Genomic DNA, 26,545 nt, shown 5'->3' with positions numbered 1-26,545 from the left:
AATGAGGGTTGTTTGTTGACATTGACAGATCCATGAAGAAGCTTTAACACCTGTAGAGTCTTTCCATTCCACAAAGGTTCCACAGTTCGATTCTGCCTCGCGGTCCTATGCCGATCCTTCACCCCTCTCTGCCCCCGATGCTTTCCAGCATTAATGATTTACAGCATCATTACTCCAGTCTTCAGATTCATCTTTCAGAAATCACTAAAATTTTCAATTTAAAATAATTTATTATTATTATTATTATTATTATTATTATTATTATTATTATTATTATTATTATTATTATTACTATTACTATTATTGCTTCTATTATTACTATTATTTACTTCCAAAATCATTCTGCATAAATCAGCAAATTTTTTTGTCAAAATTCTGTGCAGAAATAGCTAACAATGTCTGCAGATTTTGTCTGGCCACACTAGTAAGCACACACCCTTTAAAATGAGGGTTGTTTGTTGACATTGACAGATTCATGAAGAAGCTTTAACACCTGTAGAGTCTTTCCATTCCACAGAAGGTTCCACAGTTCGATTCCACCTCGCGGTCCTATGCCGATCCTTCCCCCCTCTCTGCCCCCGATGCTTTCCTGTCAATACTCTACTTTCCTATCCCAAATAAAGGTGAAAACCCAGAAAAAGTTATTTTAAAAAAAGTTGTTTAAAATTAATTTAATCATTTATTCCAACGATTTTAATGATGAATTTACAGCATCATTACTCCAGTCTTCAGAGTCATCCTTCAGAAATCACTAAAATTTATAATTTATAATAATTTATATTATTATTATTTATTATTATTATTAATTTTATGCTTTGGGTTTTAGTTATTGTACTTCCAAAATCATTCTGCATCATTCGGCACATTTTTTGTCAAAATTCTGTGCAGAAATAGCTAACAATGTCTGCAGATTTTGTCTGGCCACACTAGTAAGCACACACCCTTTAAAATGAGGGTTGTTTGTTGACATTGACAGATCCATGAAGAAGTTTTAACACCTGTAGAGTCTTTCCATTCCACAAAGGTTCCACAGTTCGATTCCACCTCGCGGTCCTATGCCGATCCTTCCCCCCCTCTGCCCCCAATGCTTTCCTGTCAATTCTCTACTTTTCTATCCCAAATAAAGGTGAAAACCCCGAAAAAATTATTTTAAAAAAAGTAGTTTATAATTTAATTTAATCATTTATTTCAACGATTTTAATGATGAATTTACAGCATCATTACTCCAGTCTTCAGAGTCATCCTTCAGAAATCACTAAAATTTTAAATTTATAATAATAATAATAATAATAATAATAATAATAATAATAATAATAATAATTATTATTATTATTTATGTCATGCTTTGGGTTTAGTTATAGTACTTCCAAAATCATTCTGCATAATTCGGCACATTTTTTTGTCAAAATTCTGTGCAGAAATAGCTAACAATGTCTGCATATTTTGTCTGGCCACACTAGTAAGCACACACCCTTTAAAATGAGGGTTGTTTGTTGACATTGACAGATCCATGAAGAAGTTTTAACACCTGTAGAGTCTTTCCATTCCACAAAGGTTCCACAGTTCGATTCCACCTCGCGGTCCTATGCCGATCCTTCCCCCCTCTCTGCCCTTGATGCTTTCCTGTCAATTCTCTACTTTCCTATCCCAAATAAAGGTGAAAACCCCGAAAAAATTATTTTAAAAAAAGTAGTTTATAATTTAATTTAATCATTTATTCCAACGATTTTAATGATGAATTTACAGCATCATTACTCCAGTCTTCAGAGTCATCCTTCAGAAATCACAAAAAATTAAAATTTATAATAATAATAGTAATAATAATAGTAATAATAATAATAATAATAATAATAATAATAATAATAATAATAATAATAATAATAATAATAATACTTATTATTATTATTATTATTTATTTATTTATTTATTTATTTATTTATTTATTTATTTATTTATTTATTTATTTTATGCTTTGGGTTTTTTGTTATTGTACTTCCAAAATCATTCTGCATAAATCAGCACATTTTTTGACAAAATTCTGTGCAGAAATAGCTAACAATGTCTGCAGATTTTTGTCTGGCCACACTAGTAAGCACACACCCTTTAAAATGAGGGTTGTTTGTTGACATTGACAGATCAATGAAGAAGCTTCAACACCTGTAGAGTCTTTCCATTCCACAAATTTCAATTCTTCAGATATTTAAAATGTTTATCACACTAAACAAAGAGCAACACTTTAGTTTAAGAACCAGTTTGCACTATATAATTATACTGATCTATTACCTGCCTATTATTAGGATATTAGCTGTTTATTTGTACTTATATAAAGCACACATTCTAATCTCTAATCCTACCCAATACACTAAAAAAATATTCAAAGATGATTCCTTAGATTTACTCATTTTTATTAAGTTAAGGGGTTGTAAAAAAAATGTTATTAGGCTGAATTTAATAAAACAAGTTAAGTTGAGCATTACTAAATTTAATTTGTTTAAATTCAACCCATATAAATTGTTTGCAACAGTTTTGCAGAAATCGAAACCCAACTGCTACCTTAATAACTATTAATAAGCAGCAAATTGGGTGTTTATTGAGCTGAAAATCTTAGTTAAAAGTGTGACCTAATTCTTTTAGAAATTGTTCAATGGGAAACCAACAATGAATAAACACATCATTACATGAAATATATTTTGTAGCCTTTAATTTTTTGGTTGAACGGAACTATCAGCAGGAATGCATTTTGTTTATAAACTCATTCAACTAGATTTGAAATGTTGTGCAGTTCTGACTGATAGGAATTAGTGCATGTGAACTTAAATACAGAGAGGGGAATCAGTTCATTTAATGAATCATTTTCATGACCTCACCTCACACATCAAGTCATTTAGCAGATGCTTTTTTCCAAAGAGTCTTACAAAATAAGGTAATAGGATTTTACAGATAATAGGATATTACTCAAAAATGATTCTTTATGTACTGACTTCATTATGAAGAAGTAGGTTTTTGATAGGGGTTTTTATTAGTAGACTATTTCATGAATGAGTCATTTTATGATGCTTTTGCCATTTTGGAAGTTCCAACATTCTTCATGAGAAACAGCAACTAATATGTGAGCATGGATCACAAAACTAGTCCTTAAGATCAATTTGTAATGTATAATAATAAATAAGCTTGCTATTGATGTAAGGTTTATTAAGATAGAGCAATATTTGGCAAAACTATTTGGAAATCTAGAATCTGAGGGTTCAAAAAATATATAAATACTAACAGAATCCTCTATGGAATTGTCCAAATTCCATTGTTAACAATATTACCTATTATAAACTAAGTTTTGATCAATTTACGAAAGGAAATAAAAAAAAAAACATCCACTTTAGTTTAGTTCACAATTCACAGTATTAGCAAACCATTAACTAACACTAATAGCTTTTTAAACTACTAATTAGGTGTTTATTAATAGTTTGTAAGCTAAAAGTTGGGTTTAGGTTTTTAATAAGGCACGCAGAATAAGATTGTACTTTACAACTACTAATAAACAGTTAATATCTTAACAATAGGCAGGTAATAAGCCAGTAGTTAATAGCATGGATTGTGATCTAATCTAATGTTATTTCTTTGGTTTTTCCAAAAATATGTGCAACATAAGACAAATAGACAAATACTCTTAAGAATCTGTGAGGTTGAGCACAAATTCAGACAAAATACTTTTATGTAAAATGTGTTGAAACAACCCTGCATTAATTTACAGGAACAAATATTTTTTTAAATATTATTATTGTAAATATTTTGATATCTAAGAAATAATGACATTTTAGTGGGTGTCTTGTATAGAAATGTATGATGATCTTAATTTTTTTTTCTGGAAGAAATTCTCATCAAACAGGAAACATTCTAATGTAACTATTAAAGTTGTATTACACTTTTACTGTTTTAATGCTTAATATTTAAACCCAAAATCTTAAACACCTTAAGCAAACACTTCTACACAACACAATTCTTACATTTTTTGGGCGGGACATATTGATTGTTTTATGTTCACTCCACTTAAACTTGTAAAAATCACTAAGTTACATGAAGGACCTGTGTGGAACCCTGCATTATTTTTATTTTAACGATTTTTTGATGAAATATCTATTGAAATATTATCAGTCTAAATATTGTTGATATCTAAGAAATAATAACATTTTAGTGCAAGCCTCCTAAAAATGTATGATGGTCATATTTTATTTTCAGGAAAAAAATATACTCAAACAGTAAACATTCTAATGTACAACATATTAAAGTTGGGTGACACTTTATTTTAATGCTCCATTTGAGTATTAGCAGACTGTCTGCTTAACATTTGTTGATACTGCTCCTTTACCAGACATTTAACTGACTATAAAAAAAACTGTGCAAGTACATGTCAACTTACACTAACCCTAACCACAACCCTAACCTAACAGTTAACCTAGTAGTAATTTATAATCCAATGAGAATTAGTTGGCATGCAGATACCATGTAACTAAACTCAACAAACGGACCATCAAAATAAAGTGTGACCTAATGTTGTATTACACCCTTATTGTTTTGATGCTTGAGATTCAAACTCAAAGTCTAAAACACCTAAATTAAAAACTTCTATATAAATAACACAATTCTTAAGTTTTTTTTAATTATTATTACATGAAGGGACTGTGTAAAACCCAGCATTATTTTATTTATTTATGTATTTTATCTAAAAAAAAAAAAAAGACATTTTTGTGGATGTCTAGTAAAATTGTATGATGGTCATAATTTTTTTCAGGGAAAAATATAATCAAACAAGATACATTCTAAGTACTTGTCCTACACTTTTATTGTTGTGATGCTTGAGATTCAAACTCAAAGTCTAAAACACCTAAAACAAAACCCTCTATGTAAACAACGCAAATCTTAGGTGTTCTTTTTGGGCGGGACAACTTAAATGTTTCATGTTCAATCAACTAAAACTTGGTAAAATAACTAAGTTACATGACTGAAATGTGGAACCCTGCATTTTCTTTACAGTGAATGGTGTTTTTGATTAAATATCTATTAAAATATTATTAGTCTAAATATTTTTGATATCTAAGAAATAATCACATTTTAGTGGGAGTCCAACTATGCTAAAAATGTTTGATGGCCATAATTTAGTTTTTTTCAAGAATCTAATTAAACAGGATACATTCTGTATTACATTTGTATTGTTTTGATGCTCTAGATTCAAATTTAAAGTCTAAAACATCTACACATAAACTAAAATAAAATAAAACTTACGTTTTTTGGGCGAGACAACTTAATTTTTTCATGTTCAATCTACTTAAACTGTGTAAAGGAACTGTGTGAAACCCTGCATTATTTTTTACAGTGAACAGAGTTTTTTTTTTTTTTTTTTTTTTTACAGTTTTTGATGAAATATTTATTGAAATATTGTTAGTCTAAATATTTTTTATATAAAAAAAGACATATTTGTAGGTGTCTTGTAAAAATGTATGATGGTCATAATTTTTTTTCAGGAAAGAATATGATCAAACTGGAAACATTCAGTACTTCTCCTGGACTTTTATTGTTTTGATGCTTTAGATTTAAGCTCAAAGTCTAAAACACCCAAAGCAAACACTTCTGTATACACAACACAATTCTTAATTGTTCTTTTTGGGTGGGACAACTTAAATGTTTCATGTTTAATGCAAACTTAATTTAAATTATTATTAAAAAATAACTAATTTACATGACTGAAATGTGGAACTCTGCATTTCCTTCACAGTGAGTGGTGTTTTTGATGAAATATCTATTAAAATATTATTAGTCTAAATATTCTGATTTCTAAAAAAATTAGAAATTGTGGGCGTCCAACAATGCTAAAAATGTTTGATGGCCATAATTTAGTTTTTTTCATGAATCCAATTAAACAGGATACATTCTAATGTACAACATGTTAAAGTTGCATTACGTTTGTATTGTTTTGATGCTTTAGATTCAAATTTAAAGTCAAAACATCTACACATAAACTAAAATAAAATAAAACTGAAGTTTTTTGGGCGAGACAACTCAATTGTTTCTTGTTCAATTTACTTAAACGTGCAAAAAACGACCAAGTTTCATGAAGAAGTGTGTGGAAGCCAGCATTTCCTTTACAGTGAACGATAAAATGCTCCTCAGGGACCAGCAAGCATTTTTGGCTTTGAAAAGATGTCTAAAAGATGTCTAATAGATGTCTAATAGACATCTAAACATAGTCATCTTGGCTAAATAAAGGCTAAATTTGGGCTGTCAGTGAAAATCTAATAGACTAAGAATAGTTATAGGCCAAAACTAGACTAGTCATCAAATAAACAGAAATGAATCACTACACATATAAAGCCTGTCTATTTGATGACTAGTCTAGTTTTGGGCGATTCTTTAATGTCTATTAAATTTTTTTTGTTACCAGCAATTTTGAGCCCTATATATGCAATGATATGTGAGGGTGGGGCCCTGACCGTAGGCGGTAAAGTGAAGTGCCGAAAGGTGTTCACCTAGGCCAAGAGAAGCCTGCCTCAGGACACCTAAATTGCCAATCACGCCCGAAATCAATCATGTCCGAAATAAACCAGTTTTCCCACTGACAGCCCAAGTTTAGCCTTGTTTTAGTTAGGCTGTCTACATTTAGATGTCTATTGGATGTCTATTAAACCTTAAATGGTTCGCTGTAGTGGAGTCTTGACTGAAATGCAATTTTCCTAAAATATTCTCATAATTAAAGGACTGGCTGTGTTTCAATCATCAGATTCGATATATATTTTTTTTTGTTACCAGCAATTTTGAGCCCTATATATGCAACGATATGTGAAGGTGGGCCCCTGACCGTAGGCGGTATAAGTGCCGAAAGGTGTTCACCTAGGCCAAGAGAAGCCTGCCTCAGGACACCTAAATTGCCAATCACGCCCGAAATCAATCATGTCCGAAAGAAACCAGTTTTCCCACTGACAGCCCAAGCAAAGCCTTGTTTTAGTTAGGCTGTCTACATTTTGATGTCTATTAGATGTTTGTTAAACTCAAAATGGTTAGCTGTTTACTTAATTACTTTACATAATTAAAGGACTGGCTGTGTTTTAATCATCAGGCTGCACCTTATTTAAATGAAGCAAACCCTCACCAAAGGCCACGGAGAGAACGCTTCTGTTCTTGTGGGACAGCAGACCGGATTGACCGCTCATGGCTGTGGTGCTGATCCTCCGAGGGTTGGGCAGGTGTGGCTCCTGTCTGGCCAGATAAACCCCATCCATGTACTGCGCTGGATACAGACGGACCAGAGATGCATCTGGAAACACAACAGCTGTATGCTTACTATATAGCATGTCTGAGTTTTAGTTCACACTGAAAGAAATTATGTCTGCAAACCTGTTGCAAGCAATTTTATATGGGTTGAATTTAAACAAACAAATTAAATTTGGTAATGCTCAACTTAATTTGTTTGTTTAAATTCAGCCTAAATAAATTGTTTACAACTACTTAAGGTAAAAAAAATAAGTAAATCCAAGGAATCCTCTTTGAATCATTGTTTTAGTGTAAATGCAATGAAAACTGACTCACCTGCAGCCCCTCGATCGTGATCGGCCAAATTATTGTACCAGCCATCGTACCTTTGAACTTCCCAGGTAATGGCAGAATAAGCTCCTGTTTGGTTACAGATCAAAGCGAGTCATTAACAACCATTCAGATGATTCATGCACATGCTGTACTCAAATATACTGTGTGTAGCTATTTCGATACAAAGTCTATAGTATATACCCAAAAAAGATAAAGGGACTGTTCACCCTTAAATTAAAATGCGAAGTAAACTCTGTGGTTTTTTGGTCACACTTTATTTTGATGGTCCGTTTGTTGAATTTAAGTCTACATGCCAACTAATTCTCATTGGATTATGAGTAGGCTGTTAGGTTAGGTCTGGGGTTAGTGTTGACATACTTGCAAAGTTTCTTATAGTGAGTTAAATGTCTGTTGAAGGAGCAGTATCAGCAGATTAAGCAGACAGTCTGCTAATACTCAAACCATCAAAACAAAGTGTCACCTTTTTTCATTATGTTCATTGAAGGAAGGTATTTTGAAGAATGTTATAACATGGTAGCCATTGACTTCTATTGTAGATTAAAAAACATGGGACGTTCTTTAAAATATCTTCTTTTGTGATAAGCAGGAAAAATAGACTCCTAAAGGTTTGGTACAAGTGATGTCAATGATGATTTAATATACAGTTGAAGTCAGAATTATTAGCCCCCCTGTTTATTTTTTCCCCCAATTTCTGTATAACAGAGAATTTTTTCATCACATTTCTAATCATAATAATTTTAATAACTCATTTCTAATGGCTGATTTATTTTATCTTTTTCATGATGACAGTACATAATTTTTGACTAGATATTTTTCACTTCTATACAGATTTAAGTGACATTTAAAGGCGTAACTAGATTAATTAGGTTAACTAGGCAGGGTAATTAGGCAAGCTATCGTAAACCAATGGTTTGTTCTGTAGACTATCGAAAAAATATATAGCTTAAAGAGGCTAATAATTTTGACCTTAAAATGCTTTAAAAAAATGTATAACTGCTTTTATTCTAGCCGAAATAAAACAAGTAAGACTTTCTCCAGAAGAAAAAATATTATCAGACATACTGTGAAAATTTCCTTGCTCCGTTAAACATTGTTTGGGAAATATTTTGAAAAAAGAAAAAAAATCGAAGGGGGCTAATAATTCTGACATCAACTTTACATTTTAGGGCAAACTGTACCTTTAAATAAAACTTCCCGTTGAATAAATCAGGATTTGATCAGGAAATATTCAACGTTTTACCGTAAATCTGAACGAAACAAAAAATAAATTCATGACAATAACAATTACTGCCACTTCTTTTTTTGTAAAAGGAAATAATTAGTTGATTTACTCTGATTAACGTTTAATTCACTGCATTGTACCTTTAAACAATAACATAAATAAAGTTGTATTATGTTTAAGGTTTTGTTAATTCATGATCACTTTACACAAAGAAAACATTAAATGCAAATACTTGTGTAGTTATATGTTGTTTAACCTTAAATTAAGTGTAATTTATATCAACACATCAATGTAACGTTTATGAATAATACTGAAATATAACATTATGTTTAATGTTTCATGAATTAATTAGGAAAAAAGCATCCCATTTTGATGTCTGTGTTATTTTTTTTTAACAGAAAACATAAAACACAAAAACTTGTCAAATTAAAATGTCAAAATATAGGTGACTAGTCCACCATTGCTCAACAGATCAGATATATTTATGTAAAATAAATCAACATAGTATGACCTGTAATTGTTAAAACAAAAGATAAGTCATCATTACAGTTTTTGCCATGTTTTAAACGATTAAAACCCTGCTTTAGCCTGTTGGATTGATGAAAGTGGAAAAGAATAAAGATTTAAAATGACATATATTTAATATTATAGATATTGTGGGGCATTATTGTGATATTTTAATATGTCTTTAAATGATTATTAGTCTAAATATTATTGATATCTAAGAAATAATGGCATTGTCTTCTGTAAATCATGATAGAAATGTATGATGGTCATTTTTTACCCAGGAAAAATGTACAACATATTCAATTTGTATTAAACTTGTATTGTTTTAATGCTTTAGATCCAAGCTCAATATCTAAAATACCTAAAGTAAACACTTCTATGTATAACTTAAGTAAAATATTAAGATAAAAGTTGAATTTGGAAATAATAAAGTTAATGAGGTAGACAGACAGACAGACATTAGATAGATAGATAGATAGATAGATAGATAGATAGATAGATAGATAGATAGATAGATAGATAGATAGATAGATAGATAGATAGATAGATAGATAGATAGATAGATAGATAGATAGATAGATAGGCAGGCAGGCAGGCAGGCAGGCAGGCAGGCAGGCAGGCAGGCAGGCAGGCAGACAGACAGACAGACAGACAGACAGACAGACAGACAGACAGACAGACAGACAGACAGACAGACAGACAGACAGACAGACAGATAGATAGATAGATAGATAGATAGATAGATAGATAGATAGATAGATAGATTACTACTCACCAACAGCTTGACAGAGAATAAACATTGCCAAAAAAGTCCTCAAAAGTAGCTCAAATGAACCCATTCTCGCAGACCAATGAAGCTGAACAAGAGCACTTCACCTCAGACTTGGGAAAACACTAACTGCAGTGTGCGAGAGACACGACTTTCCTTCAGGAATGACAAAGCAGGGACTTCAGCGGGAATGTGAAGGCTATTAAACTGAAAAATATAGTCCCAGCTGTCTTTAAACGGCATATAGAGCTCACCTGACCGCAACAGACCGAATGGCAGCGAGAAAAGTGCGGCAGATTGAGTGACGGAATGAGAGTCCTACCCACATCCACACCTGACTGTTTCACACTGACTTTATGAAGCTACAGGGCTGGTCGTGAGAGGTTGACACCTATTTCTGGAAATACCAATCAATGCAAATCAAAGCTGTTATTAGGAAGTGCGATCGTTTAAAAGATGAGCGCCGACCCGGTCAACTTATTTCCAGGACACAGATTTTCCGTCTCCTTTTGCGGCTCTCTTTGCGTTCACAGGTGAGTTACAGATCTAGGAATGCCTATTTGGTAACATCTTATTCTGCAAGACTTTAGGAGGATTTGATTTACGGTAATCAAAGTAGGTTATCTTCATTCGCGTTAACCATCACCTGAAAGTGCGCTTACCTGGACCGGTTAACCTGAGGGGGCATTTGCATTATAACGGGCTGTTAAATGAAGAGGGTTTCTCAATAGATGTAGTTTGTGACGTGTTTAAATGACGATTCAGATGTGTGAAAAGTATATATTGTATTAACGAAATTAATTACTTTTAGGCAAGTATGCTACATTTGTGTGGTAAAAGTAGGCTAAAGTTTAACGGTTTGATAAAATATGCCTGATCTGGAATAGCGTTTTCATTGTGGTGAATTTTATATGCTTAAATTGATGTGTAACTATTATGCATATGAGTAAATGAGTATGGCAAAGTAGCTTATTTTTGTAAGTTGGCATTTTCGGAGACAGTCATAGCCAATGTGCAAACTTTGGTGCAAAACGATATAAAATGATTACATTTTGCTATTTCCAACCACAGATTTGAAATAAATAACATACATCTATTTAATGCTTTAGAAGTTGTTAAATTAAACTGAAAATGTATAAACCAAATTTAGGCTAATGGATGTACCTAATATAAAAAATAATCATTAACTGACGCTTGGGAAACGTAAGTCGCATTTTATTTGTAGCAAAACTCAACAGACTGTTTTGGACTGGATTCTAAGGCAAAGATGAAGCAAAACAGGTTAAGATTTTTATGTTTGAATCCCACTCTTAAGATGTTTTTAAAAAATAGCACAAAAATCACACTTGATGGCCCGTTTGTTGAATTTAAGTTACATTGCAACTAATTCTCAGTAGATAATAATTAGATTGTTAGTTTGGGGTTAGGGTTGTTATAAGTTGACATGCACTTGAAAAGTTTTCTATAGTCAAATGTCTGTTGAAGGACTGTTAAATGTCAGTATCAATAAGCTAATACTCAAATGGACCATCAAAATAAAGTGTTACCAAAAAATGTTTGTAATTACGTCAGGAGGAATGTTAAGTCGAAGTGTTTTTGAAAATGCTTTATCGTGTTTGCATATCAATGGTCTATTTAACCGGTTCTTCTAGTGGACCGGAACCCATTCACTAAATCTATCGCACGCACATAAAGCGGGTCTCACTCTCGTGTTAAGAACCGGTTGTAGCTGTTTTTTGGAAAACTGGTTTCTTTCGGACATGATTGATTTCGGGCGTGATTGGCAATTTAGGTGTCCTGAGGCAGGCTTCTCTTGGCCTAGGTGAACACCTTTCGGTACTTCACTGTACCGCCCACCTCAGGGGCCCACCTTCACATATGGTTGCACATATAGGGCTTAAAATTGCTGGTTACAATTGGCAACTTCTAAAACGTTAAAACATTAGCATGAAGTTGGCATATTAAAACTGTGGTTGGAAATGGCAAATGTAAATGTTATAATTCAGTTTTCATGTCATGAAGAATGTAAATACAGAATACATTGCCATTAACAAATTGCACATAATTAGCATGCTTTTTTTACTTTTAAAGTTATAATGCAATTGAATCCTCCTGAAGCAGATAAATCTGTGCGGTTAAAGTGATATTTTACCTAAATATCTAAAAATTTTGTTAAAATCTTCTCATCATCCTCCTCTTGCACCAAACCAGCTTGAGTTTAGTTGCTCTGTTGAGCACAAAGGAGATAGAATGTTGGAATTTGTAGGCATTCACCTCGGTAGTGTTCCTTCTCTTACCATGGAAGCCAATGTCTATCGCTTTCCAACATTCTTCAAAGTATCTTCTTTTAAGTTTTATGAGAAAACTAGTAAAACTCGGGAACCATTTAAGAGTGTGAACAAATTAAAGTTTCAATTTTGAGGGAACTATCCCTTTAAGCTTAATTTTCGTGTTCAAACTACAAGTAGTCCATGCCTAAATGTGAGTGAAACGTGGGCACATTCATTGAATCATCATGAAGCAAACAAGTTTATGAGGGTATGCTTCATTTTCATATGCTAAAACTATAAGGTTGAGATGCATTTCAGCTATCAGCCTTCAAATTTCAATCCCCTGAAAGTGAGTGTGTAAAACGCGCACACCAGCAGACTGTTATCTGCAATCTTCAGGTAACCGAGCCTCTGGCCAACACTGTCCTGCTTTCAGCTTTAGTTCTCGCCTGTGGAGGGAAGATGACTTTCTACGATGGCATTTACCCGTTTTACCCGCTACAAAGGAGCCCGTTCATGATCAACATCAGCCTGCTGGTCGCAATCCTGGTTTTCTCGGTTCTGGCTGTCAGTTTCCTCTTCATTCTACCGGGAATACGTGGCAGATCGGTGAGTTGCATCAAATAGTCTAGAAACAAGGCATCTGCAGATTTGTGTTGATAAAGAAATATGCAAAGTGATACAATAATTGTATAATGAGGTGAAATGTAGCCAATCTTGATGTTTTTTTTAAATCAGAAATAAAGGTACAGGAGCTGTCACTGGGGCAGTAGCTTTTCAAAAGGTGCATATTTGTCCCTGAAGGGTCCATAATGGTTCCTCAAATGTACTTTTTAGGTACATTTGGGTACTAATATGGACCTTTTAGGTAGCACTGTTGACTATTTGGGTACACATCTTTTAAAATAGTACTGCCCCAGTGACAGCGCATGCACCTTTATTTCTGAGAGTGTATACAGTCAAGCCTGGAATTATTTATAGCCCTGGCAAATGCTAACTTAAAAGTTTTTGTTCACATGTAAATAAGAGACATATCTTAATTTTTTCACAATCATGCTTCTCGTGTATCACATATCATCTTTTGGGAGAAGCCTGCATCATTTCTGTTAAAAATAAATAAATAAACTTGATGCATGGTTGAATAAAAGTAACTTTAAGTCAGAATTGTCCAGGGAATATGAATAATTTAGTTTTATGCCTGTAAAACAATGTAAGCACCAGTGGTGTAAAGTAACTAATTAAATTGAGATGCACCCATAGACTTTTGAATTCAATTGTTTTTCTGGAGATTGTTAGAACTGCTGTGACTTGACGTCCTTTTTTTGGCCAAGCTTGTTTCTGAGCCACAGCAAGATATTGGTTATAACCAGTGGTGTAAAGTAACTAATTACAAATACTCAAATGTACTCTACTGTAATTGAGTCGTTTTTCTCAGGAATTGTACTTTACTAAAGTTGTTTTATAAATGTGTACATTCACTTTCCCTTGAGTACATGTTTAGTGCTGTATCTGTACTTTTACTCCCCTACTTTCCTTCAATCTGCAGTCACTGCATTTTTTCCTGTCTATGGGATTAGTAAAATCAGTCCTATGATTCCTGTCCAATCAAATCGCACATCGATACTGAACTACCTCAAGACATGGGCGCTTTATTATGGCAGCAAACTGTTTGGAAGCTTTAAAAGTGTCCAAGAAGACGTCCAAAATCGTTACTCGCACTGACCCAGAGACTGTTTAGATGCATGTCACTGATGAGAAGATGACGGATGTTTACTGTATGATGACCAAAATGGTCTTAAACACCCAGCAGGCACAAGACATCAACATGACGTCAGATTGACGTCGTACCCTAACATCGTAGGAACGCTGCATTTTGTTTGGAAATGAAAATTGGGTTGATGTTAGAACTCAACGTCAGGCCAACGTCAATGTCCAACCTAAAACCAACCAAATATCAACCTCTAATAATGTTATAGCTTGACTTTGTGTGGACGTTATCACTATAACGTCTATCAGACGTTGGATTTTGGTTGCCATACTTGATAAATAAATGTCAGTATTTGACATCACTATGATGTTGGTTTAGGATGTTGGCTTGATGTTGGATTTTGGTTACTTCCTAACAACCTAAAATCGACCAAATATCAACGTCATTCTTGGACGTCAAAATAACGTTGTTCTTAGGCACTGGCTAAACATTGAATTTTGGTCACCTGACATCACGACCTAAATCTAACCTAATATTAACGTCTTATGACGTTGTGTGCCTGCTGGCCTATAACTAGATGCACTACAGAATGTTACGTTTACACACACTTGCACAACACATCAGCTTTTAACAGCGCAATACTCACTACTCAAGAGTACTTTTGAAAGGTCTACTTTTTCATACTTTGAGTAATATTTACAACAGATACTTTAACTCTACTCGCACTATATTTTTAGGCAAGTAATGGTACTTTTACTTCAGTATGATTTTTCAGCACTCTTTCCACCACTGGTAACCATCATATAAAACTGTTATTCAAAGTATCCTAAATTGATGTCAAGCATAGCATGTGTATTGAATATACATTATACAGTTGAAGTCAGAATTATTAGCCCCCCTTAGAATATTTTTAATCTTTTTTAAATATTTCCCAAATGATGTTTAACAGATCAAGGAAATTTTCACAGTATTTCTGATAATATTTTTTCTTCTGAAGAAAGTCTTATTTGTTTTATTTCAGCTAGAATAAAAGCAGTTTTATATATTTTTTAAAGTCATTTTAAGGTCAAAATTATTAGTCCTTTTAAGCTATTTTATTCGATAGACTCCAGAACAAACCATCGTTGTACAATAACTTGCCTAATTACCCTAACCAGCCTTGTTAACCTACAGTAATTAACCTAGTTAAGCCTTTAAATGTTGATTTAAGCTGTATAGAAGTGTCTTGAAAAATATCTAGTCAATTATTATTAACTGTTATCATGGCAAAGATAAAATAAATCAGTTATTAGAAATGAGTTATTAAAACTATTATGTTTAGAAATGTGTTGAAAAAAATCCCTCCGTTAAACAGAAATTGGGGAAAAAATAAACAGGGGGGCTAATAATTCTGACTTCAACTGTATGTGAATTTAATGAAGGGATGGAGATTCTTTTTCTGTATCCTGTTGAAATCTCAAGGTCTTACAGTAACATATTTTGGACAATCTTGTGTCCCTATTCTTCATCAAGTCTTGAACATTGTGTTTTGTTTATATCAGAGACATTGAACAAATGCCTAAAATGATGCCAATGTGCTCTTTTTTTCAGAGATGGTTTTGGATGTTCCGGATATTCATTAGCTTATTTATTGGAGTTGTTTTAGTTGGTGAGTATCTCTCTATTTTTTCAATAAGTTAATCTTTTGCATTGGTTGGAGTGACCTAAAAAATATTATAATCAGCTCACAATTTAACTGCATGAATCAGATGACCTTTCATCTACTAAAGTCAAAATCTCCTGTAATATTGAATTACGATCATGAAAATAACCAGAGATTGTCTTTCATTAAATGTAATGACACTTGATTTGACATACTTGTTACGTAACGCGATCATGTTCATACGTAATGCTGTCATGTTCTTGCATTTTTAAGCATGAGTAAGAGTCTAAATATTCAGCTGGAACAATAGAAATAATGTCAGCGTACTGTAAGTCTTGTAATTATTTCAGAGGTGTCGAACTTGTGTAATGCTAGACGTTTCTTTTGCACTTCAGTGCTTAATTTCACTGGAGACTGGGCTGAAGCCAGAGTGAAGGCCAACACCACCTACAAATCCTTCAGCACGGCGGTGGTGTCAGCTGAAGTGGGCCTTCATGTGGGGCTTTATGGAATAAACATCACTCTCAAAGGTAAGCGGATGTTTTTGTCCACAAGTTACCTTTACTATTTGGTGGAGAACACAATGACCAAATGTAGAGAGCAAACATGAAGGCAGGAATTAGCAAAATTAGCAGGAAGTAACCAAATCCTTCTGCAGAAAATCCGCAAACATTTCTGCTCCACCTCTCACTAATTACTTTACACACTTTTGGTTCAGCCTTTCCCAGTCTGATGACGAACATAATGTTTCCTATTAGACTCAGATAAATGACACACGCTTTGGTCATTTTGAACTTTGGTCCAGTTCTCTGCACTCAACATGCTCCTCAGCAGAGGTCAGTCTGGGCTTTCGATTCTTTCTGTTTATGAAGGTTTGGTCACTGCAGAGGCATTCAGTCCACATACTCTCACCTCAGTGGAGATACATATCCCTACTCTGTTTAGCTGGACTGATGATCAATTCCTACTTCAGTATTTAATCGATTGACTACTGAGATTCTCCAGATTCTCCTGTCTTTGCTTGCTTTTCTGGACAAGCTGCTTGCAGTGAACTTGAATGAGTTACTGATATTATAAAGATGAACATTCTAGAAATCGCTGATTTGGAATGATCAGTTTCTCTTGCTGTAATTGAAAGTATCTTCGTCTCTTTGGTCTTCATCTGGTGTCAGGATTTCAGTCACAGAACTGGACAACTGGAAAGTTTCTACCATTAAATTAGTCAGTCTTCTATTAACGTCAGTATTGCAGAGTTCACACTGCATGTATATAATAGTACAGTGCATCTGGAAAGTATTCATAGCGCTTCACTTTTTCCACATTTGTTTATGTTACAGTCTTATTTCAAATTCATTTATTTCTCAAAATTCTACACACAATACCCCATAATGACTTAATAAGTTTTTGAAATTGTTGCAAATTTGTTAAAAATAAAAAAGTAGTATATACATTAGTATTCACAGCCTTTGCTCAATACTTTGTTGTTGCACCTTTGGCAGCAATTACAGCCTCAAGTCTTTTTGAATATGATGCCACAAGCTTGGCACACCTGTCTTTGGGAGTTTTCGCCCATTCCTCTTTGCAGTACCTCTCAAGCTCTATCAGGTTGAATGTGAAGCAATGGTGCACAGCTGTTTTCAGATCTCTTCAGAGATGTTCTATAGGATTTAGATCTGGGCTCTGGCTGGGCCACTCAAGGACATTCATCGAGTTGTTGTAAAGCCACTCTGTTGATATTTTGGCGGATATTTTGGCGGTTTTTGGCTTTGGGTCATTTTCCTGCTGGAAGATGAACCGTCGCCCCAGTCTAAGTTCAGGATGTCTCTGTACAGTGCTGCATTCATCTTTCCCTCTATCCTGACTAGTCTTCCAGTTCCTGCTGCTGAAAAACATCCCCACAGCAAGATGCTGCACCACCATGCTTCACTGTAGGGATGGTATTAGCCTGGTGATGAGCGCTGCCTGGTTTTCTCCAAACAAAACGCCTGGCATTCACTCCAAAGAGTTCAATTTTAGTCTCATCAGACCAGAGAATTTTGTTTATGATGGTCTGAGAGTCCTTCAGATGCCTTTTGGCAAATTCCAGGCAGGGTGTGTCTTCAGTTTAGCCACTCTACCACTCTGTGAATACTGATGTACATGTGATTTTTCAGGTTTTATTTTATTTTTTTTATAAATTAAACTCCTTTTTTTACATTGTCGTTTTTGGAATAAAGCTGTAACATGAAAAAAAATGTGGAAAAAGTGACATGCTATGAATACTTCCGGATACACTGTTGATTTTCACTAGCTTCAACATAGTGCTATCGCTGACAAATGCATAAAATCACGTAGTGTAAATTATCAAGGACAATCAGAGAGAATCAGCAACTCAAAATCATTCTGTGTAAAATGAGTTCTAAAAAACACATCGGCAATGACCTAAAACAGTGTTTTCCAACCACGTTCCTGGAGAACCACCAGCACTGCTTGTTTTGGATGACTCCTTTGTCTGACAAACCCATTGCAGGGCTGTTTCTCAATATGTGTTTTTCAGTGAATAAATTGCGTCCTTGTGTTCTGAACACACATTATCAAATGCCAAAGTTTAGATCCATTGCTCAAGACCGCAAGAACTGCGGACGCATAAAAGTTCTCAGATGTGTTCTTGATATTGAGGATGCACCAATGCAGGCTTGAGCACCGAACTCGCTCTAGAAGTCCCAGAAGTCATTGCGGCTGAATAAAGCATGTGGGAATTGCAGCATTTTATAGAGATTTATTTTTAAAGTTCAGAGATGTAACTTATTTACCTCAGGAATTTTTTATTAATTTGTAGACAGTTAAAAGTTTACATACATTTCCTTGTTTTTTTTTTTAGTTTTGTTTTTAAACTGTATAACTTTGGTCAAATGTTTCGGGTATCCTTCCACAAGCTTCTCACAATAGTTTGAATGAATTTTGGCCCACTCCTCCAGACAGAACTGCTGTAACCGAGTCAGATTTGTTGTCTGTCTTGCTCTCACAAGCTTTTTCAACTCTGGCCACAAATTTTCAATAGGATTGAGATCAGGGCTTTGTGATGGCCACTCCAAAACATTCCCTCTGTTGTCCTTAAAGCACATTTTAACTAATTTGGCAGTATGCTAAGGGTCATGGTCTGTTTGGAAGACCCATTTGTGGCCAAATTTTAATTTCCTAGCTGATGTCTTGATATGTTGCTTCAGTATTTCTACATAATGTTCTTTCTTCATGATGCCGTCTATGCTGTGAAGTGGACCAGTCCCTCCTGCAGCACTTTTGTTTAATTATCTTTAAATAAGCACCAGTGTTCTCGAAATTCAGGAAATTGTAAGCTGCTCTATAATTTTGATGTCCTCTGTTTGTCCCAACAGGTGAGCCAGTAACGCAGATAAACGAAACCATCAACTACAATGAAATAATCAGCTGGTCGAGCAGTGTGGATGAGCAGTACGGTGACGCTCTGGAGCGAGGTCTTCCCAACCCAATCCTTTACATCGCAGAGAAGTTCACTTACAACAGCGCTTGCGGACTCATCTACCAGTACAGCTACTCGGCCCGCTTTGCCTCAGCCAACCTGTGGTAAACCAACACACACACACCAGCAATCTCCTACCGTAGTGTAAAGAAACTCGGTCCTATTCAACAAATGCAAACAAGCCAAAGTAAAGAATGGCCTTCTCCCACAGGACGGCTTTTTGCTGCTGGCTGCTGGCCAATATCCTCTTCTCAATGCCTGTCATCCTCTACGCCGGCTACATGATGATAGCCACGGCCGCTTTCATCTTCTTCTCTGTGGCTTCCTTCTCAACTATATACAACGTGAGCCCGTGTGACTTCAGTATAGGATCAGAGGCTTTAAGGACAGACTACAGCCATTCCTTTTGGCTCGCTCTGGCTACAGGTAAATGCTTCTTATGGGAAATGGTGCCACTCTTAAAAGTTGACTGCATCAAAAATGCTTGTCAGACAACCGGTTGGTTATAGGCTATGCCTAAAATAGCATAATGCACAGTGGGAATTAAGGAGAGCATAGTGGCTCAGAGATTAGCACTGTCGCCTCAAAGCAAGAATGTTGCTGGTTTTGAGCTTAAGCTGGGTCGGTTGGCATTTCTGTGTGGAGTTTGCATGTTCTCCCTGTGTTGGCTTTGGTTTCCTACGGGTGCTCTGGTTTCTCCCACAGCCCAAGGACATGCACTATAGGTGAATTGAATAAACTAAATTGGCCAAAGTGTTTGAGTGTGAATGTGAGAGTGTATGGTTGTTTCCCAGTGATGGGTTGCTGCTGGAAGGGCATCTGCTGCATAAAAAATATGCTGGACTAGTTGGCGGTTCATTCTGATTTATTCAATAGAATGGTCAGGCAGACACCGGTCAACACAGGAGCAATCGGGTTCACACAGATAATCCAGTAGTCGTCGTAGATAACCAGGCAAATGGTCCAAACCGGAGAAAGGAAGGATGAACAAGGCGATAGATTACATAAAACACGGCAAGGGTGAATGAAACGCTTTGTAAAGTAACAGGTTCGTTTGACTAACAAAACAAACAAAAAACACTCAGCAACGTGTGTGAGCAAATGTGGTGTATAAAGAATCTGTGCAAGTAGTCCTTGAGCAGCTTCAGTCGTGAGTGTTTGCAATCAGACGAGATTAGGAACAGGTGTGTGTGCGCACTGCATGCTGTGATTTGTAGTCCATTTGGTGGCAGAGTTATAGCTAGATCGCTGGTGACTGTAACACATTCTGCCCACTAGCCTCAATCAAGTTTCGTTTTTGGCCCTATATTAGAAAAATTTGGCCACCCCTAACTATAAATATTCAACCCGAACATATGAAGTTATAATAATACAATCACACCTAGCATTGGGCAATGCAGTGGCGCAGTAGGTACTGCTGTCGTCTCATAGCAAGAAGGTCGTTGGTTCGAGCCTCGGCTGGGTCAGTTGGCGTTTCTGTGTGGAGTTTGCATGTTCTCCCTGCGTTCGCGTGGGTTTCCTTCGAACGCTCTGGTTTCCCCCACAGTCCAAAGACATGTGGTACAGGTGAATTGGGTTGGCTAAATTGTCCGTAGTGTATGAGTGTGAATAAGTGTATGTAGATAATTCCCAGAGATGGGTTGCGGTTGGAAGGGCATGCGCTGTGTAAAAACGTGCTGGATAAGTTGGCGGTTCATTCCGCTGTGGTGACCCCAGATTAATAAAAGGATTAAGCCGAAAAGAAAATGAATGAATGAACACCAAGCATTGTAAACGATGTATATTTAAAATGACTGTAAAATGGGTTTATATACAAGCCTACATTTCAGTATATCGAGATGAACTCATTATGTCATTTACTGTGCAGAGAAGTGGGGAGTTGTTGCACATTTCGCTTACTTGCTCTATGCTTGACTTTCTAGAAGAAATGAGGAGTAATATTGAAAATAAATGCAGTTTTTACTTCAGTTACACTCTATTCATGATAGTAGGTGAAGTTAAAAAGCCGATTGGTGCATTTTCTGTAAAGTATTATGGGTAATGTAGCTTTCTGCATAAATTCTAGTGTTAAACACAAGCATATACAGTTAAAGTCAGAATTATTAGCCCCCCTTTGAATTATTATTCGTTTTTAAATATTTCCCAAAAGATGTTTAGCAAAGCAAGAAAATTTTCACAGTATGTCTAATAATATTTTTTCTTCTGGAGAAAGTCTTATTTGTTTTATTTCGGCTAGAATAAAAGCAGTTTTTAATTTTTGAACACAATTTTGAGGACAAAATTATTAGCCCCTTTAAGCTAATTTTTTTTGATAGTCTACAGAACAAACCATCATTATACAATAATTAACTTGATTAATTACCCTAACCTGCCTAGTTAACCTAATTAACCTAGTTTAGCCTTTAAATTTCACTTGAACCTGTATAGAAGTGTCTTGAAAACTATCTAGTCAAATATTATTTACTGTAATCATGGCAAAGATAAAATAAATTAGTTATTAGAAATGAGTTATTAAAACTATTATGTTTAAAAATGTGCTGAAAAAATCTGTTAAACAGAAATTGGGAAAAAAATAAACAGGGGGGTTAATAATTCTTACTTCAACTGTACCAATGATTAACAACCTTGGAGCTCACAACAGGTCTGACTTTAATATGTTATTCCTAAATTCCATATAGAGAAAATTGATGCTTACAAAGATTTATCTTCCTCCTGCATCATCAGTTTCAATGCTTAATGATCCAATAATTTTTTTGTTTAATAAACTCCTAAAACAATTCAGCTTAATATTGTGTCTTACATGCCACTGTACAAGGTATTGCACAATAAAACCCATCCCAGACTGCAGACTGACCACACTGCCCCAGTTAATTCTGCAGTGACTGTGTGGCTGCGCTCTGTCCCTTACCTAATTAGAGGTGCTAATCTGGCGACTGCGGTGTGTCTTCAGGTCTGCTGTGCGCTGTGATTGGCTTGCTGGTGGTGTTGCTGGACTGCCTGTTTCCAGCGAGGATGAGGGAGGCCTTCAGTGTAGGTGTGGATGATGAGGATGACGAATGCTGCGCTGATGAAGGGTACCTCAACTCAGGCTTTCTGGAGGGAGTGATCCATGATGATGTCACTCCGGCGGAGAACAACTCCTTGCCTCAGCAGATCACTACATTAACAGTAGGTTGCACGACACAATTCACTGCATGTTCTTTAGCGTTAGATGAACAGAAGATTTAATTGGGTTACAATTTTCTCACCTTCATGTTGTTCCAAACCCGTTTGAGTATCGTTTTTCTGATTTTCCTGTTGCTGCTTACCCACACAATACATACGAGCTGGTTTCTTCCACAGGATAAAAAAATGTTTTACTCACAGTTTGAAAATCTGATTTTTAATGAGTTGATACACTCACCGGCCACTATATTAGGTACACCTTACTAGTACCCGGTTGGACCCCCTTTCACCTTCAGAACTGCCTTAATGCTTCGTGGCATAGATTCAGCAATCTACTGGAAATATTCCTCAGAGATTTTGCTCCATATTGACATGATAGCATCACACAGTTGATGCAGATTTGTCCATGATGCGAATCTCCCATTCAACCACACTCCAAAGGTGCTCTATTGGATTGAGTTCTGGTGTCTGTGGAGGCCATTTGAGTACAGTGAACTCATTGTCATGTTCAAGAAACCAGTCTGAGATGATTTGCGCTTTATGACATTGCGTGTTATCCTGCTGGAAGTAGCCATCAGATGTGTACACTGTGGTCATAAAGGGATGGACATGTTCAGTAACAATACTCAGGTAGACTGTGGCATTGAAACGATGCTTAATTGGTACTAATGGGCCCAAAGTGTGCCAAGAAAATATCCCCCACACCATTACACCACCACCACCAGCCTGAACCGTTGATACAAGGCAGGATGGATTCATGCTTTCATGTTGTTGAGGCCAAATTCTGACCCTACCATCCGAATGTCACAGCAGAAATAGAGAATCATCAGACCAGGCAACGTTTCTCCAATCTTCTATTGTCCAATTTGGGTAAGCCTGTGCAAATTGTAGCCTCAGTTTCCTGTTCTTAGCTGACAGGAGCGGCACCCGGTGTGGTTTTCTGCTGCTGTAGCCCATCCGCCTCAAGGTTAGACGTGTTGTGTGTTCAGAGATGCTCTTCTGCAGACCTCGGTTGTAACGAGTGCTTATTTGAGTTACTGTTGCCTTTCTATCAGCTGGAATCAGTCTGGACATTCTCCTCTGACCTCTGGCAAGGAACTGCCGCTCACTGCATATTTTCTCTTTTTCGGACCATCCTCTGTAAACCCTAGAGATGGTTGTGTGTGAATATCCCAGTAGATCAGCAGTTTCTGAAATTTTCTTGCTGCTGTTTTCCATACAATGTATAAGAGCTTTTTCCACCATAGTATAGAAGAAAATTACTAATACTCACAGTTTGAAAATCAGATAAAAGAAAAAATAATTGCAAGATAAACTCAGAATTTGACTATTGAATATTATATATATATATATATATATATATATATATATATATATATATATATATATATAATTTTTTTTAAGAATTGCTTAATTTTGACTTTAAAATTGCAAAAAAAGCATGCACACTTGAAACGACAATATTCCTATTATTGTACAGTCTTGATTTTTTACCTTTCAAGTCACAATTTTGAAGTAAATCTTGCAACTTTTGCGACTTTCTTCTTCATGGCAGATACAAAAGCTTCCATAATAATGACTATTGAGACCTGACTATTAAGACCAATGTATGTTATAGTTTTAAAACTCACTTTGGTGTTTTATGAAATATTTATGGCTTTAATTTTTATATTTTTCAGAGGCTTTGAGGGACGATTTGCTGTCATCCGCAACTACTACTTGAAATCTTACAGATCTATTTGCTGGGAGCAGCTGTATATACTATTGTTACTGGTCAAATGTATTTTCCACTGCATATTCATATGTAAATATGTACATATTACGAAAATTAAAAAACTAATTCTACAATGTGGTCATTTTCATTACTTGTGACACAGTAAAGATTTTGTTTTGTGAATAAGATATAATGCACACAGAATGTCTGAATTAATTCTTAATATTTATGCTACATATATGTTGACAGCATAAAATACTACATACAATTCTTGTTAGACACAAAGACAGACTTAAAAGTTTTGCAAGTTTTCATTTGTGTCAAGCCAATGCACAATTTTAGCATTTATTAATGACATTTACTGGTTAAATAAAAAGGTTAAGAATTCATTCATGGTCTGAATAAATTATTCAAATGTAGTAATAATAATTTATATACATACATATATATATATATATATATATATATATATATATATATATATATATATATATATATATATATATATATATATATATATATATATATATATATATATTATATATATATATATATATATATATATATAATATTATAATATATATATTATATATAATATATAATATTATATATATTATATTATATTATATATTATATTATATTATATATATATATATATATTATATATTCATACATTCATTTTCTGTTGACTTAGTCATTTTATTAATCTGGGGTCGCCACACTTATCCAGCATATGTTTTACGCAGTGGATGCCCTTCCAGCCACAACCCAACGCCAGGAAACACCCTTACCCACTTACAATCACACACATACACTACAGCCAAATTAGTTTATTTAACCAACTTATAGCGCATCTCCTTTAGGGAAACCGGAACACCCAGAGGAAACCCACGCCTACACAGGGAGAACGTGCAAACTCCACAAAGAAATGCCAACTGACCCAGACAGAGCTTGAACCAGCTGTGAGACAATCGTGCTGCTCACTGCAGTGTATAAAAAGGCACATAGCTATTTAAAAAAAGTCAGATGTTAATTTGACTAAACTTTTTTTCTTTTAGGTAAGTTAGGATGATGAAATGTGAATCAACAAAAACGCCAGATTACAATTTGCTAAATTACACTGTGAAAAAGACTCATATTTGGAGGCATGTCCTGTGGTCTGATGGAAATAAGATTGAACTGTTTGGCCATAATGACCAGTGTTACATTTGGAGGACAAAGGGGAAAGCTTAGAAGCCTACGAACACCATCCCAACTGTGAAGTATGGGGGCGGCAGCATCATGTTGTGGGGCTGTTTTGCTGCAGGAGGGACTGGTCCACTTCACAGCATAGATGGCATCATGAAGAAAGAACATTATGTAGAAATACTGAAGCAACATCTCAAGACATCAGCCAGGAAATTACAACTTAGCCACAAATGGGTCTTCCAAACAGACTATGACCCTAAGCATACTGCCAAATTTGTTAAAAAGTGCTTTAAGGACAACAGAGGGAAGGTTTTGGAGTGGCCATCACAAAGCCCTGATCTCAATCCTATAGAAAATGTGTGGGCAGAGTTGAAAAAGCTTGTGCGAGCAGGACAGCCTACAAATTCGACTCAGTTACACCAATTCTGTCAGGTGGAATGGGCCAAAGTTTCTAGTGTGAGAAGCTTGTGGAAGGATACCCAAATCAGTTGACCAAAGTTATACAGTTTAAAAGCAAAATACCAAGGAAATGTTGGTAAACTTTTGACTGTCTAGAAATTAATAAAAAAGTTTAAAACAAAATGCTCTCATTATTCTGGCATTTAGCAAATGTAAATGATTTAGGTAATCCTAAAATAGTAAACATTTAGAATGATTTACCATTAAAAAAAAGTTATGTTCCTTTTTTTAGTCTGTGTAAACATTTGGTTTCAACTGTATATAACTTAAACCCTAACCACCTATAAACACCTATTCAGCTCATTGACAAGAACATGTCTTTAAACATTTGGTTTAAATGCAAAAAACATAACAAAAAATATTTAAAACGATAATCACAATCCAAATTTGTGAGTTGTTTTGGATAAAAGTGTCTGTTAAATAATGGTAAAGTCTAAAAACGAAAACTATTGATAAAAACAGCTCAATAAGTTGCTCAATAATGCTAAAAAACTAATTATAATATGGACATCTAAACAAAACTGACATAAACACTAAATATAAGCTAAATTTAAAACTAAAATCAATACTTTTAATGAAATATACTTTTAAAATTAAGTATTATTAGCAAATAGGGCGGCACGGTGGCTCAGTGGTTAGCACTGCTGTCACCTCACAGCAAGAAGGTTGCTGGTTCGAGTCCCGGCTGGATCAGTTGGCATTTCTGTGTTTGCATGTTCTCCCCTTGTTGGCGTGGGTTTCCATCGGGGGCTCCGGTTTCCCTCACAGTCCAAAGACATGAGCTATAGGTGAATTGAATAAACTAAATATATAAATGGATAAGTTGGCGG

At 35.0% G+C, this 26,545-nt stretch overlaps 2 protein-coding genes across 18 annotated transcripts in view; one reads left to right on the top strand and one right to left on the bottom strand.

The window, feature by feature from the left end:
- duox (dual oxidase) overlaps positions 1-10,423 on the bottom strand; it is a 59,213-nt gene extending 48,790 nt beyond the window's left edge. For 11 of the 16 annotated variants that reach the window (XR_015526658.1, XR_015526659.1, XR_015526660.1 and 8 more), the window contains exons 1-3: positions 10,098-10,423; positions 7,576-7,659; positions 7,139-7,303 (exon numbers count right to left, since the gene is read on the bottom strand). Coding sequence is in view for 13 of the 16 variants with exons in the window: in XM_087312522.1 (XP_087168648.1) it covers positions 7,139-7,303; positions 7,576-7,659; positions 10,098-10,161 (313 nt within the window). In the remaining 3 variants the exon portion in view is untranslated. The remainder of the gene's footprint in view (positions 1-7,138; positions 7,304-7,575; positions 7,660-10,097) is intronic. The other 5 variants (XM_087312525.1, XM_087312528.1, XM_087312532.1 and 2 more) reach the window with 1 other exon arrangement.
- Positions 10,424-10,570: 147 nt separating this feature from the next.
- On the top strand, positions 10,571-24,199 carry duoxa (dual oxidase maturation factor). 2 transcript variants are annotated; one of them, XM_087312545.1, is made up of 8 exons: positions 10,571-10,624; positions 12,798-12,970; positions 15,660-15,717; positions 16,107-16,241; positions 19,086-19,293; positions 19,401-19,615; positions 22,140-22,357; positions 24,034-24,199. In XM_087312545.1, the coding sequence occupies exons 2-8, from the start codon at positions 12,824-12,826 to the stop codon at positions 24,040-24,042; spliced, it is 990 nt and encodes a 329-aa protein (XP_087168671.1). In that variant the 5' UTR covers positions 10,571-10,624; positions 12,798-12,823; the 3' UTR covers positions 24,043-24,199. The 2 variants fall into 2 exon arrangements, with proteins under 2 accessions (XP_087168671.1, XP_087168670.1); XM_087312544.1 differs by lacking the exon at positions 10,571-10,624 and adding an exon at positions 12,010-12,629 and having other exon boundaries at positions 12,761-12,970.
- Positions 24,200-26,545: the final 2,346 nt, after the last annotated feature.

This window comes from Danio rerio, chromosome 25, assembly GCF_052040795.2.
Source record: "Danio rerio strain M-AB ecotype USA chromosome 25, GRCz13ab, whole genome shotgun sequence".
Taxonomy (NCBI): domain Eukaryota; kingdom Metazoa; phylum Chordata; class Actinopteri; order Cypriniformes; family Danionidae; genus Danio; species Danio rerio.
Note: the sequence above shows the minus strand (reverse complement) of the source record. Positions and strands in the feature narration are given on the sequence as shown.

What these genes read in the sequence shown, in the direction of transcription:
- duoxa (XM_087312544.1), top strand. An exon ending in CGGGAATACGTGGCAGATCG is followed by an intron (nt 12,971 to 15,659) that starts GTGAGTTGCATC and finishes TCTTTTTTTCAG; the next exon opens with AGATGGTTTTGGATGTTCCG. An exon ending in TTTGCCTCAGCCAACCTGTG is followed by an intron (nt 19,294 to 19,400) that starts GTAAACCAACAC and finishes CTTCTCCCACAG; the next exon opens with GACGGCTTTTTGCTGCTGGC.